The 20,288-nt window shown below is 42.7% G+C and overlaps 1 protein-coding gene across 1 annotated transcript in view; it reads left to right on the forward strand.

The window, feature by feature from the left end:
- Positions 1–20,288, forward strand: part of MIPEP (mitochondrial intermediate peptidase) — an 833,321-nt gene that overhangs the window by 415,734 nt on the left and 397,299 nt on the right. The window contains exon 15 of the mRNA XM_086935192.1: positions 17,142–17,216. Coding sequence (XP_086791318.1) covers positions 17,142–17,216 — 75 coding nt within the window. The remainder of the gene's footprint in view (positions 1–17,141; positions 17,217–20,288) is intronic.

Consider the following 20,288-nt stretch of genomic DNA (forward strand, 5'->3'; position numbering starts at 1 on the left):
ATGGTGGATGTGGTGGTGGATGGGGTGGTGGTGAATGGGGTGGGGGATGTAGTGGTGGTGGGTGTGGTGGATGTGGTGGTGGTGGTGGGTGTGGTGGATGTGGTGGTGGTGGATGTGGCTGTGGATGTGGCTTCGGATGTGGCTGTGGATGTGGCTTCGGATGTGGCTGTGGATGTGGCGGTGGATGTGGCGGTGGATGTGATGGTGGATGTGATGGTGGATGTGGTGTTGGATGTGGTGGTGGATGTGGTGGTGGAGGTGGATTTGGAGGTGATCGTGGATGGATGCACACATGGATGGATGCAAATGTGAATGGCTGGGTGAATGGATGCATGGATACGTTTATAGTTGAAGACTAAGCCAAGGCTGTGTCACTGAAAACTATCAAAGCCGAATTGTGACGAGCCCATCAGAAGCTATCAGATCATTTTCATCAACACTTGCCGCTACCTACCTCCAACTGGGCAATGAGGGCGTGTTTGGTGATGCAAGCAGGAGGAAAAAGTTCAGCTACCTGCGGAACTGTAAACAACACCCATTTGAACAACAGACTAGACAGAGCCGAACACGAATCAAATACAGCCCACGAAGTCCAGATATTACAGTAAAAACACAGTTGAAGGCAAGCAGACATGGGCTGCAGTCTCCAAGGTTGCTTACCCGTAGAATAAACTCAGCTCTACACAGGGTAAAATTAGACATTCAGAATAATAAAAAGAAACAAGACGGAGGGCATTGCTGTGGGGAGGGGGGAGGAGAAATGCGTCTCGGCTGCAGCAGGGGGAGCGGCCTTTGAAGCGCACTTTACACGGCCGGCCTCCAACTGGGCAATGAGGGCGTGTTTGGTGATGCAAGCAGGAGGAAAAGGTTCAGCTACCTGCGGAACCGTAAACAACACCCATTTGAACAACAGACTGTCATTATGGAGCACCACGCCACACTTCTTTTGAAATTAAAATTTGATCCGTTTGCGCTAGCAATACCTTTTTAGTTGAAATTTAAAAATGACGCAAAAGGTGGTAGATATTTGGAAAGTGCAGAAATGTGGCTGCAGAATAGCATAATTCCAGTCAAGCTTAACATTGCGTACCATAGCCTATACGCTATTGTCAATTTGCACTTGCAGCATAGCACTATTACTCTTTTCAAGTGTCTCATCTTTCTACAATATCCGACCCACTGAACATGAATATTAAAGAGACCCCGTCTCCCATTCGCAAGGCATGCACTAGACATCTGCACCAGAATGAGAAGTACAGAGGCTAAGGACCATGTATTAAATGAAGAGCGGAAGGTGCATATCTGAAAGGGTGCAGTGGCACAACAGAGGAGAACAACATGCTGCTCTGTGTTTTCTTTCGACGCTCAGCAGCACCCAACAGTGATCAGACTGGTCAATTTAAACCCAGATAGGGACATAGAGACCAATTATTTTCTAAATAGTACTAAATAAATAAATAAACCTGTGCAAACTGGACAATGTATCCGAGGACAGTAGCGGTTGGTGGTGGCAGTAGCTGCCGGGCGGTGACGTGCGGAGGGGAAGGGTGGGGGGTAGTAATTATGGATTACGGAGGATTACAGGTAAGTAAACATATAAATAAATAAAACGAATTTCTTTGCGTGCACTGCATCGCATTTGGGGATGCAGTGTGCGCAACGAAATTCGTTTTATTTATGTATATGTTTACTTACATGTAAACCTCCATAATCCATAGATTTCTACCCCCACCCTGCCCCTCCCCACATCACCGCCCGGTAGCTACTCTTACTGACCGAGGATAAGAGATGTAGATTTCGGTATGCTCTGGGCTGGGACTGCAGAATTGAAAATACTGCAAGTCAGTATATTGCATTGCCAGTGAACATGGCCAGTGTTGAAAACTATCAATGACTCATTTTCACGATAGGTGGGATTCACATGAACACAAAGCGGTACAATAAGTATGTAAAATGTATCAGCTGGTTTGACAAGAACGTTGTTACTTATGAAAAATCGATTTAGGACATGATTTCCCAACACTTGCAGCTCAAATCCAGAATGATAAAGGGAAAGGAGACACATTTTTGCAATCATGCAGAAAAAAAATAACATAGAAACTGAAGTTCTTTATTATCTGAAATAAGGCACAGCAACTTCGAACAGAAAAACTCGGACGCATGTCTTATTTCCCAAGGTGCCCTATTAGAAGTATATTTTTCAGAGAGCGTGAGTCTATGCTGTCAGAAACACAATAATGTATCTGCCTAGCATGTGGAGGCTCAAAACTAATCAACGTGTGGGTCTTAAACCTGTTCAAAGATTGCACACGGGCTTTGTGAAAAAACGAGCAAAGTGAAAAACGAATAATAATAAATAATCAATGAGTGGAAAAAAAATCATTTGGCTATTTCTTAGGGAATTTACTGGACTTTCTCAAAATGTGTATGAAATGCATTTTTCAGTTGATATTATCATAATTTGCAGGCAAAACGGAGTTATGTGGTAATAAAATCTGAGATAAGAATGGGTGGTCTAGATTTTTCGAACAAATGCCCATTATTTTCAGTAAATACACGGAGTATGGAGAGAAAAATTGGTTAGCTTCAGAGGTCAAAATAGGTGAGATCTGTGTGAAAAGATGTTTCACATGCTTTGTTAATTTTATAAAAACAGCCCCCAAGAAATTTGTTTAAAAAACAAGCCTCCCATAATAGTTAAAGCCGACCTTCAGGTGCGTCTGCCTTAAAGCAACAAGGTGGGGGGTCTTTGTGCTGTGAAGCCAAGCAAGGGTCAAAGTATTAAAAATGAAAAACAAGCAGTATAAAAATTGCAACAACAAACAAGGAAGAGGGAAAGAAAGGATGGAGGCTGACGGGCCAAATGAAGGAAAGGAAAGAACGAAGGAAGAAATGGAGCAGGGTGAACAGGGCACGCTGAAGGGCGAGGGAGGGAGGAGAAATGCGAGAAACGTGTGAAGCAGGGGGCGGGGTAGCGGATACCTTTGAAGTGAAGCTAAGCTTCACTTCAAAGGCTTGTTGGCACAGCGCACGCTGGGGGATTACTGTGGGAGGGGGGTTGGTGTCTGTGCATGCGCTTTTTATGGCAATGCGCATGCGCATTGAGCGAGCTTTCACGGGCACTGCAAGAAATCGCCTGGGAATCGCCTGATCTCGGTAAGCTCTGTTTAAGCCACTTTATATCGAGCTCCCGCTCAATGCGCATGCGCATTGAGATAGGTCGCTCGACCTAAAAATCACTAAGCGGTACACTTCTGTGTCAAGGTATTAACTTGCATGGAGCCTGCGAAGGGTCTTCAAATAACCTTTCTTGTCACCTGCATGGCACTCCTGCAAAACAGATAGAGCCATTTTTCAAACAAATTAGTAAAGGGAGTTACATTTTAATAAGTGACCACAGCTGTTATGGGATGGTGCCAGTGAAAGCTTATCTCGTGACCGTAACTTCCAGGGTCGTTTGCTGTATGCAAGTATTGTATCCACACAGCAACCCAGATACGGGGGCTGGGTTATGGCCTTCGTTGAATATCTCTTCTATTCGAATTGATACTTTAAGCAGAATGAAGTCTATTCTTTTACAGACAACTGTGCCTCTAATGTCATACAAAGAAACGTATGATCTGCAAATGACAATGACATCGGCAGAGATACATTCTCTTTTATCGACAAATTGCCCCACGCATTTCGCAGAAATGTTAAGCCAAATCTTAAACATGTCTGATACCAGTAGCATCGCACATGTATTTAAGACCGTTTTTTCTGGACTGTTAGCACCCTTTGAAACAGTTCTGGGCATCTTCCCGAATTTTGTCCATTCTGTCTTTGGCGGCCTACCATTAATCTTGGGACTTGTGGCAGGAATTTTATTTTTGTTCCTTCTGCTCCGATATGACAAGCCAATCCACAGACAAGACTCTAGCAACGATGGAAGAAACAATCCTAGCAATACGATACCGAGACTGTATCACTAAGGTCCTCGGATTGGCCCGGCTAAGAGATCTAACTACAACCTGGTTTCTTTCATTCAGACCAATCTGGCAGGATTGCATCTTACCTGTGCTTCGATGTCTGCTATGCGGAGAAGAATGCATGTTAGACATTTGTCTTACACAACCATCAGCAGTACCAAAGGATATCGATACTTTGCTAGGTCCGGTAACAACTCATGCATCGTGTTGTCCCCAGCGGCTACCTATTCTGATGATGGCATTCGTTGAGACTTCACCACTACGAGTAGGTGGTGGTGAGGTACGAGAGGAAAGCAGCACCATACAGGTACAACCTTCTGTGAGCATTGCTGATCCAAACATCGATGATAGCAATCACGATCCAAACTGCACAGTTGCAGCATTTTCGAACTTGGTCGAACTTTCACCTGATGTTGTAGACCATTTTTTTGCGAGTCTGTCTGATATGATGTTCTCTCCAGTCAACGAGAATAATTCTTAAAAAACAATGATCACACAGCATCCCCTGAATTCGGCCTTCAGTTTTGATAAACAAAGCTACTGAAAAAATGTGGAACTATTTTTCCCCCTGAAAACGAAATTATTTTTTCCATTTCCAAAATATTTACTTTTTTTGGCACATGGTACTCTGCTTAAAGTAGAACTATTCTTAGAGAACAGAGCACATACAGCATTTTGTATAAATATGTGATGGAATGGTCTCGACCTTCTTTTCTGTATTCAGAGCCATTTAATGTGTACATTTTCGCAAATCATTCAGCTAATATATATATGCATTTTAATGAATGATGACACTGCTGGAAAAGCGTACAGTACCAATACTTATTTTTCGTGTATTTTCCATATACCATTTCAAATGCGAAATATGTATTTTGGGGTGGGTTGGAAAACACACATGCATTGTTACGTGTTTATTATTGCTTCGTTTTTTAGTAATGATGGACATTAATCCGTGGAGTGGGTGTTGTATTTCTATCTAGGACTCTAATTCGATATTCCCGATTCATGCCCTTGTGCGGTTATAATCAATAATATCCTTACAAAGGCATAATAATCATATCCATATTCAGTAATAGCCCATGCAGTCCATAGCACAGCACGGCTACTTCCATCGACTCCTAGAAAGCACAACGCGTTCTTTAAACAAACCAAGCCTCCAGCAGCCCGGGAAATTCCCCCCTGCTTTTGTTTTGATTTGAACAAGAACTCCTGGAGTCCAGCAAGAACTGTTAGTTCTTAGTGACGTCTTATGTCCAACCTTACATCAAACCTGGCACCTTTCAGGTATAAAATACCAACAGTGGCCTTAAACAAACACACAGTGGTTTGGAGCAGAGCGGCTATCTACTTGCCCGAGAGCCCAGCTGATGCGAGACCCCACGGAAGCCGCCCCTCCCCTTTGACGCGCTGGAGAAGCTACTTTTTCTCACGCCGAAAAAATCCAGCTCCGGTGTTCCCGAGTAACCCTTGCGGGTTGCTGGGAGATCGAGTCCTGAAGAAAGAGATGCCAGACCTCCCACATTCTATTACTAAGGTACGGAGCTGACTAAGCCCTTTAAGAGAATTCCTGAATCAGATCCTTTGCAAAAACAATCGTAACCAACTTAACTTAAATTGCTACTTACTTCTTCCCAAGTATTAGGCTTAGGTCAGGTACATCGGGGTAGGCGTAGTTAGAAGCACCAGTTGAGTACGTTAGTCAATGGTTTTATATATGTATATATATTTTATCTATTTTAAGTATCATTTGGCTAAGAAACCATATCTATGCTTTTACAGTATTATTTCGTAATACTACTTTTACTGTACGCACTTTACTTCAGAATAAGTATTGCAATTGTGGCAATTCATTTCTCTTGCATGAGAAAGAAGACTGCTCAATAAAATAACACCTTTTATTGAAAACGCCCGTCTCTCTATTTCTCTGCACTCTGGTGAAACTAAGTATGCGCGATTGACTGAGTGAAATAGCAGTCTATTGTTTTCACACGACTCTAGACATACACTCTTTATTCTGAGGAAGCAAAGTTGTCATGTTTATGCGGTTGTCAGAAGCTGAATATCTTCTTGTCTAAATCTGTCCTAATCATTCGAGAAAGTTTCCAGCAAACCTAAATTAAGTCTTACATAGCCAGTAGAGACCTAGATGACCTCAGTCCTACGTCTACACTGCTGTTTATATTATTCCAATACGCAGAGCCTATTGGGAAAATAGGAACTACACTACATGGCGCCCAATGTTTGGTAAGGCGATAATTTAACGCAAGACACTAGAGTAACTCAGTCCTGCTTGTTCACACAGAACGCTTTCTCCGTAAAAACACCAAAAGGCGTCTGGAGTGGGTTAAAGGTTAATATCCGCCGGAACTTAGTAGGAAGAGATTGCTATGTATTAGTTTTTGGTTTAGTCAACGTTGAAGGATACAGTGTTACAAAAATATTGTGCACCTAGGGCCCGATGTAGGAGCCTTAATACCGGTCGGAAACGGCCGATTTCGGCCGTTTCCGACCGGTATTAGGCTTTTGAGATGTAGGGGACCTTTTTTGTAAGAATCAGTAATTTTACCGATTCGGTAAATTTACCGATTCGGTAAAATACCGAATCGGTAATTTTACCAAATCAGTAAATTCCACATGTAGGTGGCACTGAAAACAGTGCCACAGGCCTTTAGGAGTCTGTATTTTACCACCCAATCCAATTGGGTGGTAAAATACCGAATCCAGGTGTGCATGCACATCTGTGCATGCACACCTGTGCCATGTGACACACAGACATGCCCTTAGGGCATGTATGTGTGCCACATGGCACACATGCCTGTAATTGGGGTGCCAGAGGGTGTCAAAGTGACACCCCCTGCACCCTTGCAAAATTCGGTATTTACCGATTTGGTAAATACCGATTCGGTAATGCCCATTGATTCCTATGGGCTTCAATGCCCATAGGAATCAATGGGCATTACCGATTCGGTATTTACCGAATCGGTAAATACCGATTCCTTCCGATTCGGTAATTATTACAATATAATTACCTACATCTGCCCTCCTCTTTTTTACCACTTCTTAAATACCGATTCGGTATGAATCGGTATTTAAGAAGTGGTAAAAAAGTTTTACCTACATCGGGCCCCTAATCTTTGTTTCCTTGAAACTTGATCTGCAACAAAGAGCTTTCTGTCAGTAAAATGGTGGAAAGTGACAATAAAGCTGAGAGAGCTAGAATAGTAGCTCAACTAATAGAGGATGACACAGCCATCCAAGAAAGTGACCCGAGTGTTATACTCATTCCGGTAAACGTAAGGAGAACTATAACTCTTAAATTTATAAAACATGAACTGACATCACGTGGTGGTACAGTCATATTCGTGGTAGAGGCCCATGAATATCGGCAGACAGAGGTATTCTATTCATGGATACACTTTCCAGCAGCAAACTCTACAATAAAAGAATTCCACTCTTACAAAATAGAGGAAGCTCCGGATATATATACTCCTTTCGAGGACGTTGAAATACCACTAAATTACCAAGAGCACCTGCTCTGGTTTAATGGCGCCCTAAAACATAATAATCACATCACCAGGCAGGGTCCACTAGGTAGACCGGAAGCAACGGGGCCGGTTCTAGCCAGTTACGCAACACACCCAGACATCGAAACAATGTCAAGCGAATAACTCCTAGTTAAACTGAAAGAATTAACGAAGGCATACAGAGAATTAGTTCAACTAGTAGCATCTTTGGCGATCCGCCAGAAATTGAAGGAGACAGATACAGCAGAACAGCCATCTGAACTTGCCAGAATCATAGAAAAATCCTATGAAGAACTAGGGAGAGATAGTTTGGGTGGGAAACCGGTAAAACCCCAACTAACTGAAAATCCTGAAAAAACCTTTATTAAAAATAATCTGAATACTCCAAAAAGGAGCTGGGAGGGTAATAAACAGTCCACTCCCAGGGAAAAACGATTCCAGTCCAGAGGAAGGTCTCCTCAACGAAGAAAAAAATCTCCAGACCGAGGAAACAAGTCTCCCTAACAGGAGCCCTCTGAAAAAAGATACAACCTTAGAGATAGGGATAAATTGAGAAAACCTGATAGATATCAAGATATTGGTACACGTCCCTCTCGATCTTCCTCACAGAAATCGGAAAGGAGAGGACGATCAGAACACAGAAGAGCACGTCAAGTCCAAAGACAAGGAACCTGCTCATCAAAGTAATAAATCACAATATCCCAGAAAGAAGGTAGCAAGTATTAAGATTAAACATGCTGAAGATTCTGAGGACACAGCTGAAAAACGGAGGGTGGGCCCAGACAATTCTAGACAGCGCAGCAGAAGTGACCATAGATCGCAAGATCCGGATGATTCATCTGGAGACAGTGGACACGAATGAATACATTCAGGTGGAAACTGCAGATACCAGGGTTAGCAAACCCCATAAAATATACGAAATAACATTACGTATAGAGGGGGACAAGACAAGGAAAGTGAGGGGTCTGTTTTGGGATAACCTTTCGAAAGGCTATGACATCCTGTTAGCTGAAAAAGACTGGCCACCAGAGTTTGTCAGGGAATGCCCTCATGGCGAAGAAATAATTATGCCTGCCTTCTCTAATCATATACCAATTCATAAAAAATATACACTTGCAAGAAAATGGACAGTAGCCCAAGCTTCAGCTTTATATAAAAACCATGTAGGATGGAATGAGGATTCTCCTCACCACAAAATCCAGTTAAAAAATCAACCCACTGCACAAAGGCAGTACCCAGTTAAACAAGAAGCTAAAAAGCAAGTCAAATAGATTTTAGATCAACTTGAATATCAAGGGGTGATTTAAACATGCACCTCACAAATGAACAATCCTTTGTTTCCTGTCTCCAAACCAGACGATTCATATCGTCTAGTTTTGGACTACAGACACCTTAACTCCTGTTGTAAAACATTTGCAGTACAAAACTCACACAGTGCAGCACTAATGAATAACATTGGGCGCAAAAAATATAAAACAACATTAGATATCTCTAATTGATTCTTTTGTCAAAACATTGCACCTGAAAGCAGGTATTTGACCGCTTTCTCAATAATGGGGTCACAAAAACACTTCTGTCGACTCCCACAGGGATTCAAGAATAGGCCAGGATTATTCTCAGTAAGGGTAACAGAGTTACTACAAATATACGACGATGAGGCATTATCCTATGTCGATGACATCTATCCCACAGATGATGACCTGGACACTCACTTAAAAAGAGTGAACACATTAATACTTGGGTTCGCTTCAGAGGGTTACAAATTCAACTTTAAAAAGTCACGAATTGCCCATCTAACAGTCCTATTTTTAGGATATGAATTATCAAGTGAAGGCAAGAGCCTGGCAGACAATTTCTTAGAGAAATGTGCTGTACTCGAAGCACCAAAAACGCTGAAGAATTTACAATCAATACTAGGTTTCCTGAATTTCGGAAGAACATACATACTAAATTATGCAGAGAGAGTGAAACCTCTCTATGAATTAATAAGACCTGATTTCATACCAATAAGTTAGACTCAGAAACACACAGAAATTTTAAGATCACTACAAACAGACATGTTAACTAAAACAAAATTGCAAACACGTGAAAACACACGCAATCTTGTAATCCGAGTCATCCCAGGAAGATGCGGATTCACATACCTGACCTCTAATGAGGGAGAAACGGTACCTATAGCTTACAAATCACATTTGTACACTAAAGCTGAAATGAAATCCAGTTCTACAGAAAAAAGTCTGTTAGCAGTTCAAACTGCTGTAGCAAAAGAAAGAGCCCAAGCCCAAGGCAGAAGGATAACTGTTTTTACAGCAGAATCAGCCCTTGAGGCATTAACGTTCACACGCAATTTAAATGCTGTGGCATTAGATCCAGAATGAATACAATGGAAAAATTCTCTTGCTGCAGAAGACGTGAAATACTATTTTGACGCGAAACTGAAGAAACTAGATGATCTAGAGTACGAACAAGAATATCCTCTGCCAATCGAAATTCTGCCTCTAGAAAAGTACACTTGTGTAATCTACCTGTTATAATCAAATATTATTGTAAAAGAAGATATTGATTGCTTATTTTTTTTTTTTAAGTTGTGAACGTATTACTTGTACTGTCAAATGACCCAACGATGGTAATAAAATAAATGTAAAAAAAAAAAGGACAGATTTGCACAACAATACAATGTAGTGGAAAAATCGTACAAAGCAGCGTGCGCGATTGTTAAAGGTCGCTGGCGCTCTGGTAAATTCAGACCGATGATTACCAAAACTGAATCAATCAGAAACTGTTCAGCTGAGCGAGCTGAAATAAGATCTTTAAAGATGGCGCTTGAAAATGCCGATTGTGAATTCCCGACACTAATAGTGTGCGATTCGCTTTTCTGCGTCAAGTCTTACAACAGTGACATGCAGACATGGAGTAAAAACGGTTACAAAGATGACACAGGTGCCACTATAAAGCAGCAGTTTACCTTACTATACTTTGACACCAGTAACCATGCCCCCGTTCCCTATTTCAATAACTATTGGCTTGATGTACACAATTAACATTAGAAAAAAGTGGTTGCAAACTGCGCACCAACTTTTTACGAATGGAGAAGAATTGTGTAAGCCAACTTATGTACTGATAGCTTGGTTCGCAAAATTCCAAATCATAGTGGGTCGTAATCCGACCTACCTCATCAATAATAATGAGGTAAGTTGCAACATGCGACTCATTACTATTGGATGCCATCACGCGATTGGTGGCCTTTTGGTGTCAGTAGACCACCAACAGTTTGTGACCACATTTAAATAAAATAAGCTTTTAGTTTTAAAATGCAGTCTGTTTCCTTAAATGTAATAGGGCTGCATTTAAAAAGAAACTCCAGATTCAGTAACTTTTCAATGTTTTGTGACCGGATTACGTTCACAAAACAATAATATATACTATAAGGAATTGCTATTTGGAAAAGACAACCAAAATGCTCCCCTTCCAAATAGCGATTCGTTATGCCTTTCTGAACCCATTTTGCGATTCAGTAATATTACCAAGTCGTAAAATGGAATTAGTAGATTTAAAAAAGATATTTTGCTGTCGCAAACTGTGTGATTTTTCAAGTCGCAGGCTTTGCTACCTCTAAATGGCTTTGAACTTTGGGCTCTTGATTCAATATTGCTGCTGTTGATATTAAATTAGATAAGAAAGAAGTTTGCACTAGACGGTATGCCTCCCAGTTTCAAGGGGTGGGCTGGGAACTCCATACTATGAGTACTATTATTTTGATGCACATCTAGTTGAGGCGAAATGCACTCCTGAATCTGTAAAATTAGAGCCAACTTTTTATCTGCAGAGGCACACTCAGAGGAGCTGTGGGGATTGGTGTTTGACAACCTGTTCCCAAACCGATTTCCACAGCTAAGTACTCCTGGGTAGATATCTCACTGTGTGGAATATGTAGAGCACCTGCTCTTGACATGGGCATTATACAGGGCAGTACGGCTTCCTCAACTCAACCAATGCAACGCTCTTCAACTTTGAACCTTTTTCGCTGAAGAGTTCCCTAATAGTTTTAAATAACGTAAAATCAAGCTCTCCATCATCCGCCCCCCAATTTGTTAGCTTTAGGGGCCTGTGTAATTAACCCTTTGCCAGCATGGTGCTTAGTACGTCAATAGTGATAGCCAAAAAACCAAGCTCTTGGAAACAAGCCAAATTCTGCCCCTGTTGAAGACATCATCTGCGGTCCCAGAGGTGCAGGCTAATTACAGGCCTATTTCCTTTTTTCTGGCACTATCCAAGATATTGGAGAAGCACGTAGATCAGCAGCTCTCTGGATATATGGAATCCAATAACCTGCTCCATCCTGGCAAATCCGACTTTAGACCCTACTTTAGTACTGAGACAGCACATTTGGAGGTAACTGAATACATCAACGGTATTTTAGATGTCGGGAGAAAGGCTGTGCTGATCATGTTAGACCTACCAGCAGCCTTTGATAAAGCCCACCCCCACTCCAGACTTCTGGCACACCTTCAGTCCATTGGTATAGTGGGTCAAGCCTTGGACTGGCTCGCCTCCTTTTTGGAAGACAGAACTCAACAGGTTTGGATTCCTCCTTAGTCCTCGAAACTGAGTGGGTTGACAGTTGGAGTCCTCCAGTGCTTTGCTTTGAGTCTAACACTATTTAATATATATATCTGGCTCAAATAGCAGAAACCCTGGGGTCAAAAGTTGTATCTTATGCCAATGATATTCAGCTGTTCTCGTGGCAAGTGAGATGTTTTTTCAGGGATGCTGATTAAAACCGGCCTGACTGCAGTTTTTCATTGGATGGCTGTACACCAGCTGAAGTGCAATGCTGACAAAACAGAAGTTATTTTTTTGCCCTCTCCCTCCAAGTATCTCAGGGAGGCAGAATCAAGAACCCAGTGGTCAAAGTTGATCTTTTGAACCACAAATTATGTCAGTGGTTGGCACTTGCTTTGGTATACTGCACTTTCTAAAAATGCTTCTACACTGTCCGTCCTTCTCTGCAACAAAAAAACCCTGTTTTCTGGGCCCTGGTTACCTCGAGGTTGGACTACTGTACTGCCCTCTATTTTGGGCTGCTGGAGTACCTGCTGGAGAAGCTACAGGTGGTCCAAAATTCAGCGGTTCGCTTTCTTTTGATTTTGCCAGTTAGAGCGCATATGTCTCCTCATCTGCGAAAAGAATCCTGTTCAAGGCACTTCTGCTAGTCCATGGGGCAATGTACCAGACAGGCCTGGTCTACGTCAGAACAAGGTTCAGTTTCTATGCCCCATCAAGACACTTGAGGTCAGCCAATAGACTGTTAGCAGTGACCCCCCAGAATTCGGCGTGTCAGAGCGGGAGGTAAGTCTCTTGACCATGCTGGACCAATGACCTGCAATAAACTTCCTTTCGAGCTCCAAACGTTAAGCAATGTCTCAGTGTTTTAAGAAAAAAGCAGAATTCCTGTTTTTTTGTGCAGGATTTAAACTTTAAAATGTACCTTCAAATTTCCAGAACGTACTATCACTTGACCTGTGTTATGCGCCGGGACACGCCTCGGAGTAGTTGCATGCGTTACAAGTCGCTTTCTTATCATATCATTAAACTGCTTGAAGAGTTGGCAGGAATCATACTGTCCACCGACATGGGCTATGGAGGCTCTTTTCTTTTAACATGTATTCCTCTAGAGCCCTCCAAACTGTTGCAGAAGTGCAGGACAACTACGGCGTGCCACTGGGACGGTTGCAGACATGGTGGACTAGTATGTACAGTCAGAACAATTTGGGCGAGTGGATGTTTTGAGCCAATGACTGAAACGATTTTGGGGTTCCGGGCTGATACCCATTTAATCAATATAGCCTACTATTAGACCTCCTGATGCCACTCACTGGATTGCGGGCCAGTTGGGAGGGATGTGTTGGTAGAGATTTTGGAGAGGAGGAGATGGCTGCCTCTGCAGCTTAAACCTCCAGCAACAGTAGTTTTAAATTGCGTCAATTTAATTTCCTCAATCAACCCAGACTGCATAGAATATTTTTTACAACCTCAGGTGACTGCGCTATGTGCCATCATCCCCTGACTTCTGTGTGTTATAGAGGGGCTTATGCCAGCGATGACCAGGTACTTGGATGAGGTCTGCTCTCCAGCTAACATGGCCTTAAATGTCAAATTAACCATCACCTCAGAAGGATTCGTACTATGACCATTGCCACTTAAAGGTGCAGGAAAATACAAGCATAGAATTGCAGAATTAACACTAGTACTAACCACGTGCAGGATAGAGGTCGCATGGAAATCCTGGCATGCACCACCATACACAACAAGGATCTTCAGGGTCATCAGATGGGTGCCAGCCAAGGTAGCCTTCCTTCATATAATAGCTACGAGGCAGGAAAGTGTACCTTATGAGAAACATTCGAAGTCGCCTGTCTCTAAGTAATGCAACATTTTGATGATCAGCCCCCTTGAAACACTATACCTGCTGCACAAGGGTCTACGTTGTTATACCTACTAGATGCACAATGCAGACATTACTACTATGACATGGCGGGCAACCAGTGTTATGATGTCGTAATTCAAATGTTCTCTTTTTACACAGATTTGAGAAGACTTATTGTGCTTGACGTTGTGGTACCTATTATTAATTTAGTTTTTTTTATTCTTCCTCAACTGTCAAAGTTTTGCCACTTGTTGATTATGATTATGATACGATCTAATCCTACCTAAAGGAAAAATGGGCACAAACTGTAGTGTTCGTTTCTGTGTGTTGTGTTAAAACCTCATTAAAATAGTTTTACAAAAAAACAAAGGTTTTTTTTTTTTTTTAACTCCGATTTATAGAGCGCACATAGCTGCCCTGAGGCGTCCAAGGGCTAAGCATACCATCTGAGGTTTGGGTTCGAAGAGGCAGGTTCAGCTCCATCATTAAGTAGTGAATAGGAGCGTTTTCAGCTGTTTGCGAAAGGAGAGAATATTAGGATTAGATCTAAGATGCTGGGGCAGAGCGTTCCACCTCTTAGCTACATTGTAGGAGAAAGAGCGGCCTCCTGACCTTGATTTCTTTATTGGCGGCACAATGGCTAGATTTGCAGAGGTGGAGCGCAACTGTCTTGTGGGGAGGTAGGGTGTAATGAGAGGGAGATTGATTGCCGGGCCTGTAGACCAGAAGGTCTGGTGGGCAATACAAAGTGATTTAAAGTTTACTCTTTCCTTTATAGGGAGCCAGTGCAGTGTCTTCAGTCCGGGTTTTGCTGATGATCTCCGGGGGAGTTGTAAAAGTGTTCTGGCTGCGCAATTCTGTATTAATTGCAGTTTGCGCAGGGTGAAGTCAGGGGCTCCAAGATACAAAGCATTTCCGTAGTCCAGTCGCGATTGAATCAGGCCCAGAACCACGGTTTTTCTTGCTTCAAAGGGGAGAAGAGGCAAGATCTTCCTGATAACTCTCAGGATGCCGAAGCAGGTGGCAGAAAGTTTTGTTGCCTGTTGATCGAACGACAGGGATCTGTCAAGCCAGACACCCAAGCTCTTGATGGCGTTTTTGGGAACAGGGGCAGGGCCCAAGCTGGGAGGCCAGAGAGTGTCTATGGTAGATGGTACGGTATGACCCAGGAGCATGAGCTCAGTCTTGTCTCCATTAAGTTTGAGACAAGACTTGGTCATCCAGCTCTTGACCATCTCCATGCAGCCAGCGAGATCTACATTGGCTGAGGGTCCGCCTGCCTGTGCCAGGGAGACCACCAGCTGGGTATCGTCCGCATAGGTAACGATCTTAATACCAAATGGGCGGACGATCTCAGCCAGTGGCCTCATGTAGACGTTAAATAACGTCGGGCTTAACGATGATCCCTGCGGGACTCCACACCTCAGAGGCTTGCTGGAGGAGGTGACATTCCCTTCATACACCTGGAAGGATCTTTCACTCAGGTAGGACCTGAACCACTCCAGGGCTTTGTCAGATATTCCGGTATCCAGGAGGCGCGGCAGGAGGATGCCGTGGTTCACGGTATCAAATGCCGCGCTCAGATCGAGGAGGATGATTGCCACCGATCCTCCCCGATCTAAGATTCTCCTGGACTCCTCTGTGACTGCCAGCAATGCCGTCTCGGTCCCATGCTTGGGACGAAAGCCAGTCTGGGATGGATCGAGCAGATGGTGTTGCTCGAGAAAAGTTGTTAATATGCTGTTTATGTGTTTCTTCAAGATTTTGGCTGCCCAAGGCAACAAGGAGATCGGGCGGAAGTTGTTAAGGTTCTTGGTGTCAAGGTTGGGTTTTTTAACCAGAGCCGTTACCATGGCCTGCTTCCACATTCCTGGTACTGTGCTGGTAGAGATCGAGGTATTAAGTACTCTAAGCAGAGTGGGAAGAATGGTTTGAGTGGCGGAGACCAGGACATGTGGGGGTGCTGGGTCTCTGGGGAACCCGACTTCACTTGGTGCATGAGGGAGGTGAGGAGATCCACCTGTAACTCGGGGAATTCCGCCAGCACCGGAGGGTGGTTGGATGTATGTTCTAGAGGGGGACATGGCGCTGCTTTAGTCGGAGCGGTCTGTTCTGTGGAGGGAAAGGAGGAGTAAATAAGATTGATTTTCTGGGAAAAGAAGTTGGCCAGATCTTCGCAACGTAGCTGAGGATTCTCAGTTATAGGAGGGGGTGTAGGGAGGGTGGTGAGGCTTTTTACTATTTTGTAGATCTCTTTCGAGCTGGAGCTGGCCTCTGCGATCTGGTTTGAGTAGTATAAAGATTGCGCACTTTTTATGTCTTTTTTGTATGACCTGATGGCGTCTCTATAGATTGTTTTGTCTGCTTCCGCATATTCCAGACGCCATTTGCGTTCCAGTCTCTTGCAAAAGCGCTTTTTCTCCCGTAGCTCAGTGGAGTACCAGGGAGCTGAGATTCTGGATCTTTTAAAGACTGTTTTCTTTGGGGGGAACGTGGTGTTGAGAGAGTTCTGTATCCATTCATTGAAGGATTCATTGGCCTGTGAGGGGGTCTGACCGATTAGGGGAATCGTTTTTTGCAGTTCCAGGGTCCACTGGGCCAGCGGTATTTTAGACCAGTTTCGGGTTTCTTGGACAGTAGGTGTAGAGGGTGTAGATTTTTCAGTTGTCCAGAGCAGCGGGACTAAAGCATGGTCTTTTGACAACATGGACAGTTGGACAGATCCTGTTGTGTTTTTGGATGGCCTGTTGGACTCATGCTTTAGGAGAGGTTTCTAAAATTGTTCAGGATGAGAAAAAAAGAGTACTTCACGTTTCTTTTCTGAGATTTGAATAGGAAAATGAATGTTTATTGCAAACATATGACTGCCACGTCTAGTCCTGGGCATGTTTTCTATTTTTCTTTATATTAGTTTTTCTTGTTTTATTTTTGTGCCATGAGCTTGCAATAAAAAATAACCATTGCAGAGAGGCCAGACCTACTTTCTTTGCCTTTGCCAATTTCTAAATTGCATGATCAACATCTCTTTATAGCAGTGTCATCCTGTTGCGAAAGGACTTACTTCCCAGAAATAGGTAGGCTATTCCTGCCCACTTTGGCCATTTCAGTAGAAAGGTTGGGTTTCTTATTGAATATAGAAGTCTGCAACGGTACATTATTTTTGTTTGACTGTGCCCCATTAAGACCAGATATGTTCTGTTTTTTTATTTTCCTTTCTTATAGGCACTGCCCAAAAGCATGGTCTCTCGTCTCTGTGAGTCTAAAAAGGTTTGTGCAGCTGCAGATTTACAACTTCAGGTATGTGCAATGATTTTTGTAATCATGTATATGATGATCATATGAAGAATTGAAATTGATGCTGTCCTGCTGGTTCGTTGAGATGCAGACCTCCATTCCTCAGTCACTTCCATCTTTCACAACCTTAACATTGCAATGCAATCTAAAGGTGATGAACAGTAGTCCTGGTTGTTGAAATGTCAATGTGAAGGGTCATAATATGGTTGACATCAATGTCTTAATGAGTGAATTGACAATGATCAAGAAATCCAGATGGAGTAGGTGGATTTTAAGGAGTAAATCGCTACTTTTGTCTAATTTGATAAATGTAGGAAATATGCATGTATGACTGTATCATTGTTTAGTGATGGGGATCATTCCATAGAAATAATGTAAGTAGGTTGTTAGGTAGGTTTATGCTCTGCATAATTACAGAAACCATAAACCACACAACACTCACTGTTTTCATAACTAAACAACAATGCACTGAATCCCTACTAAATGAACTTGCCTCTCCTTGGGCAAGTCCCTCACCAGAAAACAAATGCACCATGAAAGAGCGAGCAGTTGTACACCACCTCACGAGTAGGATCAAACTAAAGGCAGCTGCACACAGGAGCACATCTTGGAAAATGTACACCCATGCACCTCCAAGATGGGTCAATGACACGCCTTTGCACAACAATGACAGAGGTGGCAAACACCTACCCATGCCAGTAGGGAAGGCACAAATACAAAGAGAAACTCAAAACAACTGAAAGGCTTAATCCAGTGTTCCCAAACATGCAAACCACAATCAGTATGACCCAAGTATAACAACCACAATAAATGAGGGTTCCCTACGTTTTTGGACATCTAGTAGATTCCCTTTGTCATTCCGGGATGGGAAGGTATAGATATCTGTCCAGTGGTGCAGAGAAAACAGACTGGTGTCCCATGACCCCGCCCCAAAATGGTACCAGAAGAAGCACTTTTATTGGGTGAGCTCTCAATCCTTCCAGAGACTCTGCAGGCTTGTAGTGAGTTCCCCTAAGCCCCAGGGGTAGCCTCAACTGACTGGGCCTCTAAACATGAGTTAAGGGTCTATGTTGAATATATTGGGCTAGCAGAAACCATGAGTGTTTCTCCTCCCCCAGACGTACAAATTCCTTTTGTCTTCACATAGTCAGTTAGCAGCCCTCATCCAGTTGACTGCATCATTACGGTGTCCCAGGATATTTAGAATCAGGTTTAAATAGCTCATTCACAGACCAATTCTCAGGAAAAGACGGTTCTTATCCTATCTGAGGAATGGAGTTTTTACCTAAATCCAAACAGTCATCGACGGCTCCATAATAGTTATGTATATGACTATTTACGGGCTACATAGCCCAGAATGGGGCCCAAGGCCAACATGGGGACCTTTGAAGTTCATAACCTGAGTGGTCTTAAGTCTCCAAACTATAATTATAAAAAAACATATTTTGAATAGTCATTTGCCAATACATTGTATCCATTATAGTTGTGTCACTTGCATTTGCCCTGTTCCTGGTTTTCCTGAGTACATACATTTGACACTGAGAAGTGTTTTTTAATATGTTCAAATTCAGCATGTACCACTTGTTGGAAACCTTATCCACATTAGATCTGCTCATATTCCCAAGAGGTTTACGTGTGTTACCTTTAGGTATTGTTCTATTAGTGTTGACCAGGTGCATTTGGGTAGAAAAGACTGCTTCCCTAGATGCTCTCCTGTGTGTAACCTGACTCGCTCATTTGGGGTCGATGGTGCATCGAAACTGAAAAGGAGGCTGTGAAGACAGCTCGGTCACAGCCCTGACATTAGCATTAAACCTTCCTCTTGCCTCACCATACATGTATCCGATGCGCTGATTGGATACGGCTCAGCTCCTAGAAACACCCCTCTGGTTTAAAAGTAACTACATTTGAGATTGTATTTTTCCTAGATGCGTTATCTGGCTCACTCCTCAAAAGGAAATGGCAGAAGTATTAACTAACAGTTGTGCAGCTCACCATGTATTGAGTATAGCATGCCATTAATGCACCTAAGGTTCTGCATTATAAGAATCAAACAAATTGGCCTGGTAAACCTTCTCAGTGAAAGACAATGCTGGTAGTCCTGCAGGTAATTTCTCAATACTCTTGTGATTACTCAAGAACTGTTCCAATAAAAAAAAATGGTATACAAAAGAATATTAAACTAGAGTTTAGTTCAGTGGAGCAGGAGGCATTCAATAAACCAATACATACAGCTACCAATCTCTCAGTGTTTGATTTGGTATACTTTCTGGATGTGATGAACACAGTGATGACACTGTGTCCTTTTTCATATAGGTTAAATATAATGTCTGCTATTTGGTTATTGGAGAACAGGTGCTGGAATTTTGAGATAAGGGGCAGCAGCTGGATTGATTTTGTGTGGTCTGTTTGTTGCATTTGACAGAGTTTAGAGCATGTTGTAGGAGAGAAAGATATGACTTGAAATGGATAAGACTTTTTAAATAGACCAGCACCAAAACATAATATAAATAAATGTAATCGAGGCCAAGGGCCAGATGTACTAAGATTCCATAAAAAAAGAAGTGGTAGCAAATTGTGCATTGGTTTTTTTGTGTGCCTGCAAATTAATTTTGCGAACTGGTCTATGTACTGTTAGGTCAGTTCACAAAATAACCATTCATATTGGGCTGCAGAATAACTGCCTTATTCATATTTATTAGGCCTGGTCACAATTTGTGACCCCCTGTGTTTGGCTATTGCCACCATTATTGTATTCGTCCCTAAAGTTCATTTGCATTTTTAGTTCATTTCAAGGGCTCCTTATCCCAATGGGCCTCTCAAATTGCAGATCTGGTTGTCTTTTTAGTGACCGCATTGTTGCTCCCTAAGACTGTGGAGACTAAAATGGTTTCCCCACTTGTAGGCTTGAAGGGATCCTCTCCCACTACCAACCTCTTTGCCCAAGTCCTCACTGAGTGAAGCATTGTTTATTTTGCAGGTTCCAGTAGCTTCATCCAAGGGGGACGTCTGATAGCTTTGCTGTGTTCATTATCTCCTGTGTTCTTGGCTAAACCCACCCCTTTCAGTTTGATA

This window comes from Lissotriton vulgaris, chromosome 8 (assembly GCF_964263255.1).
Source record: "Lissotriton vulgaris chromosome 8, aLisVul1.2, whole genome shotgun sequence".
Taxonomy (NCBI): Eukaryota; Metazoa; Chordata; class Amphibia; order Caudata; family Salamandridae; genus Lissotriton; species Lissotriton vulgaris.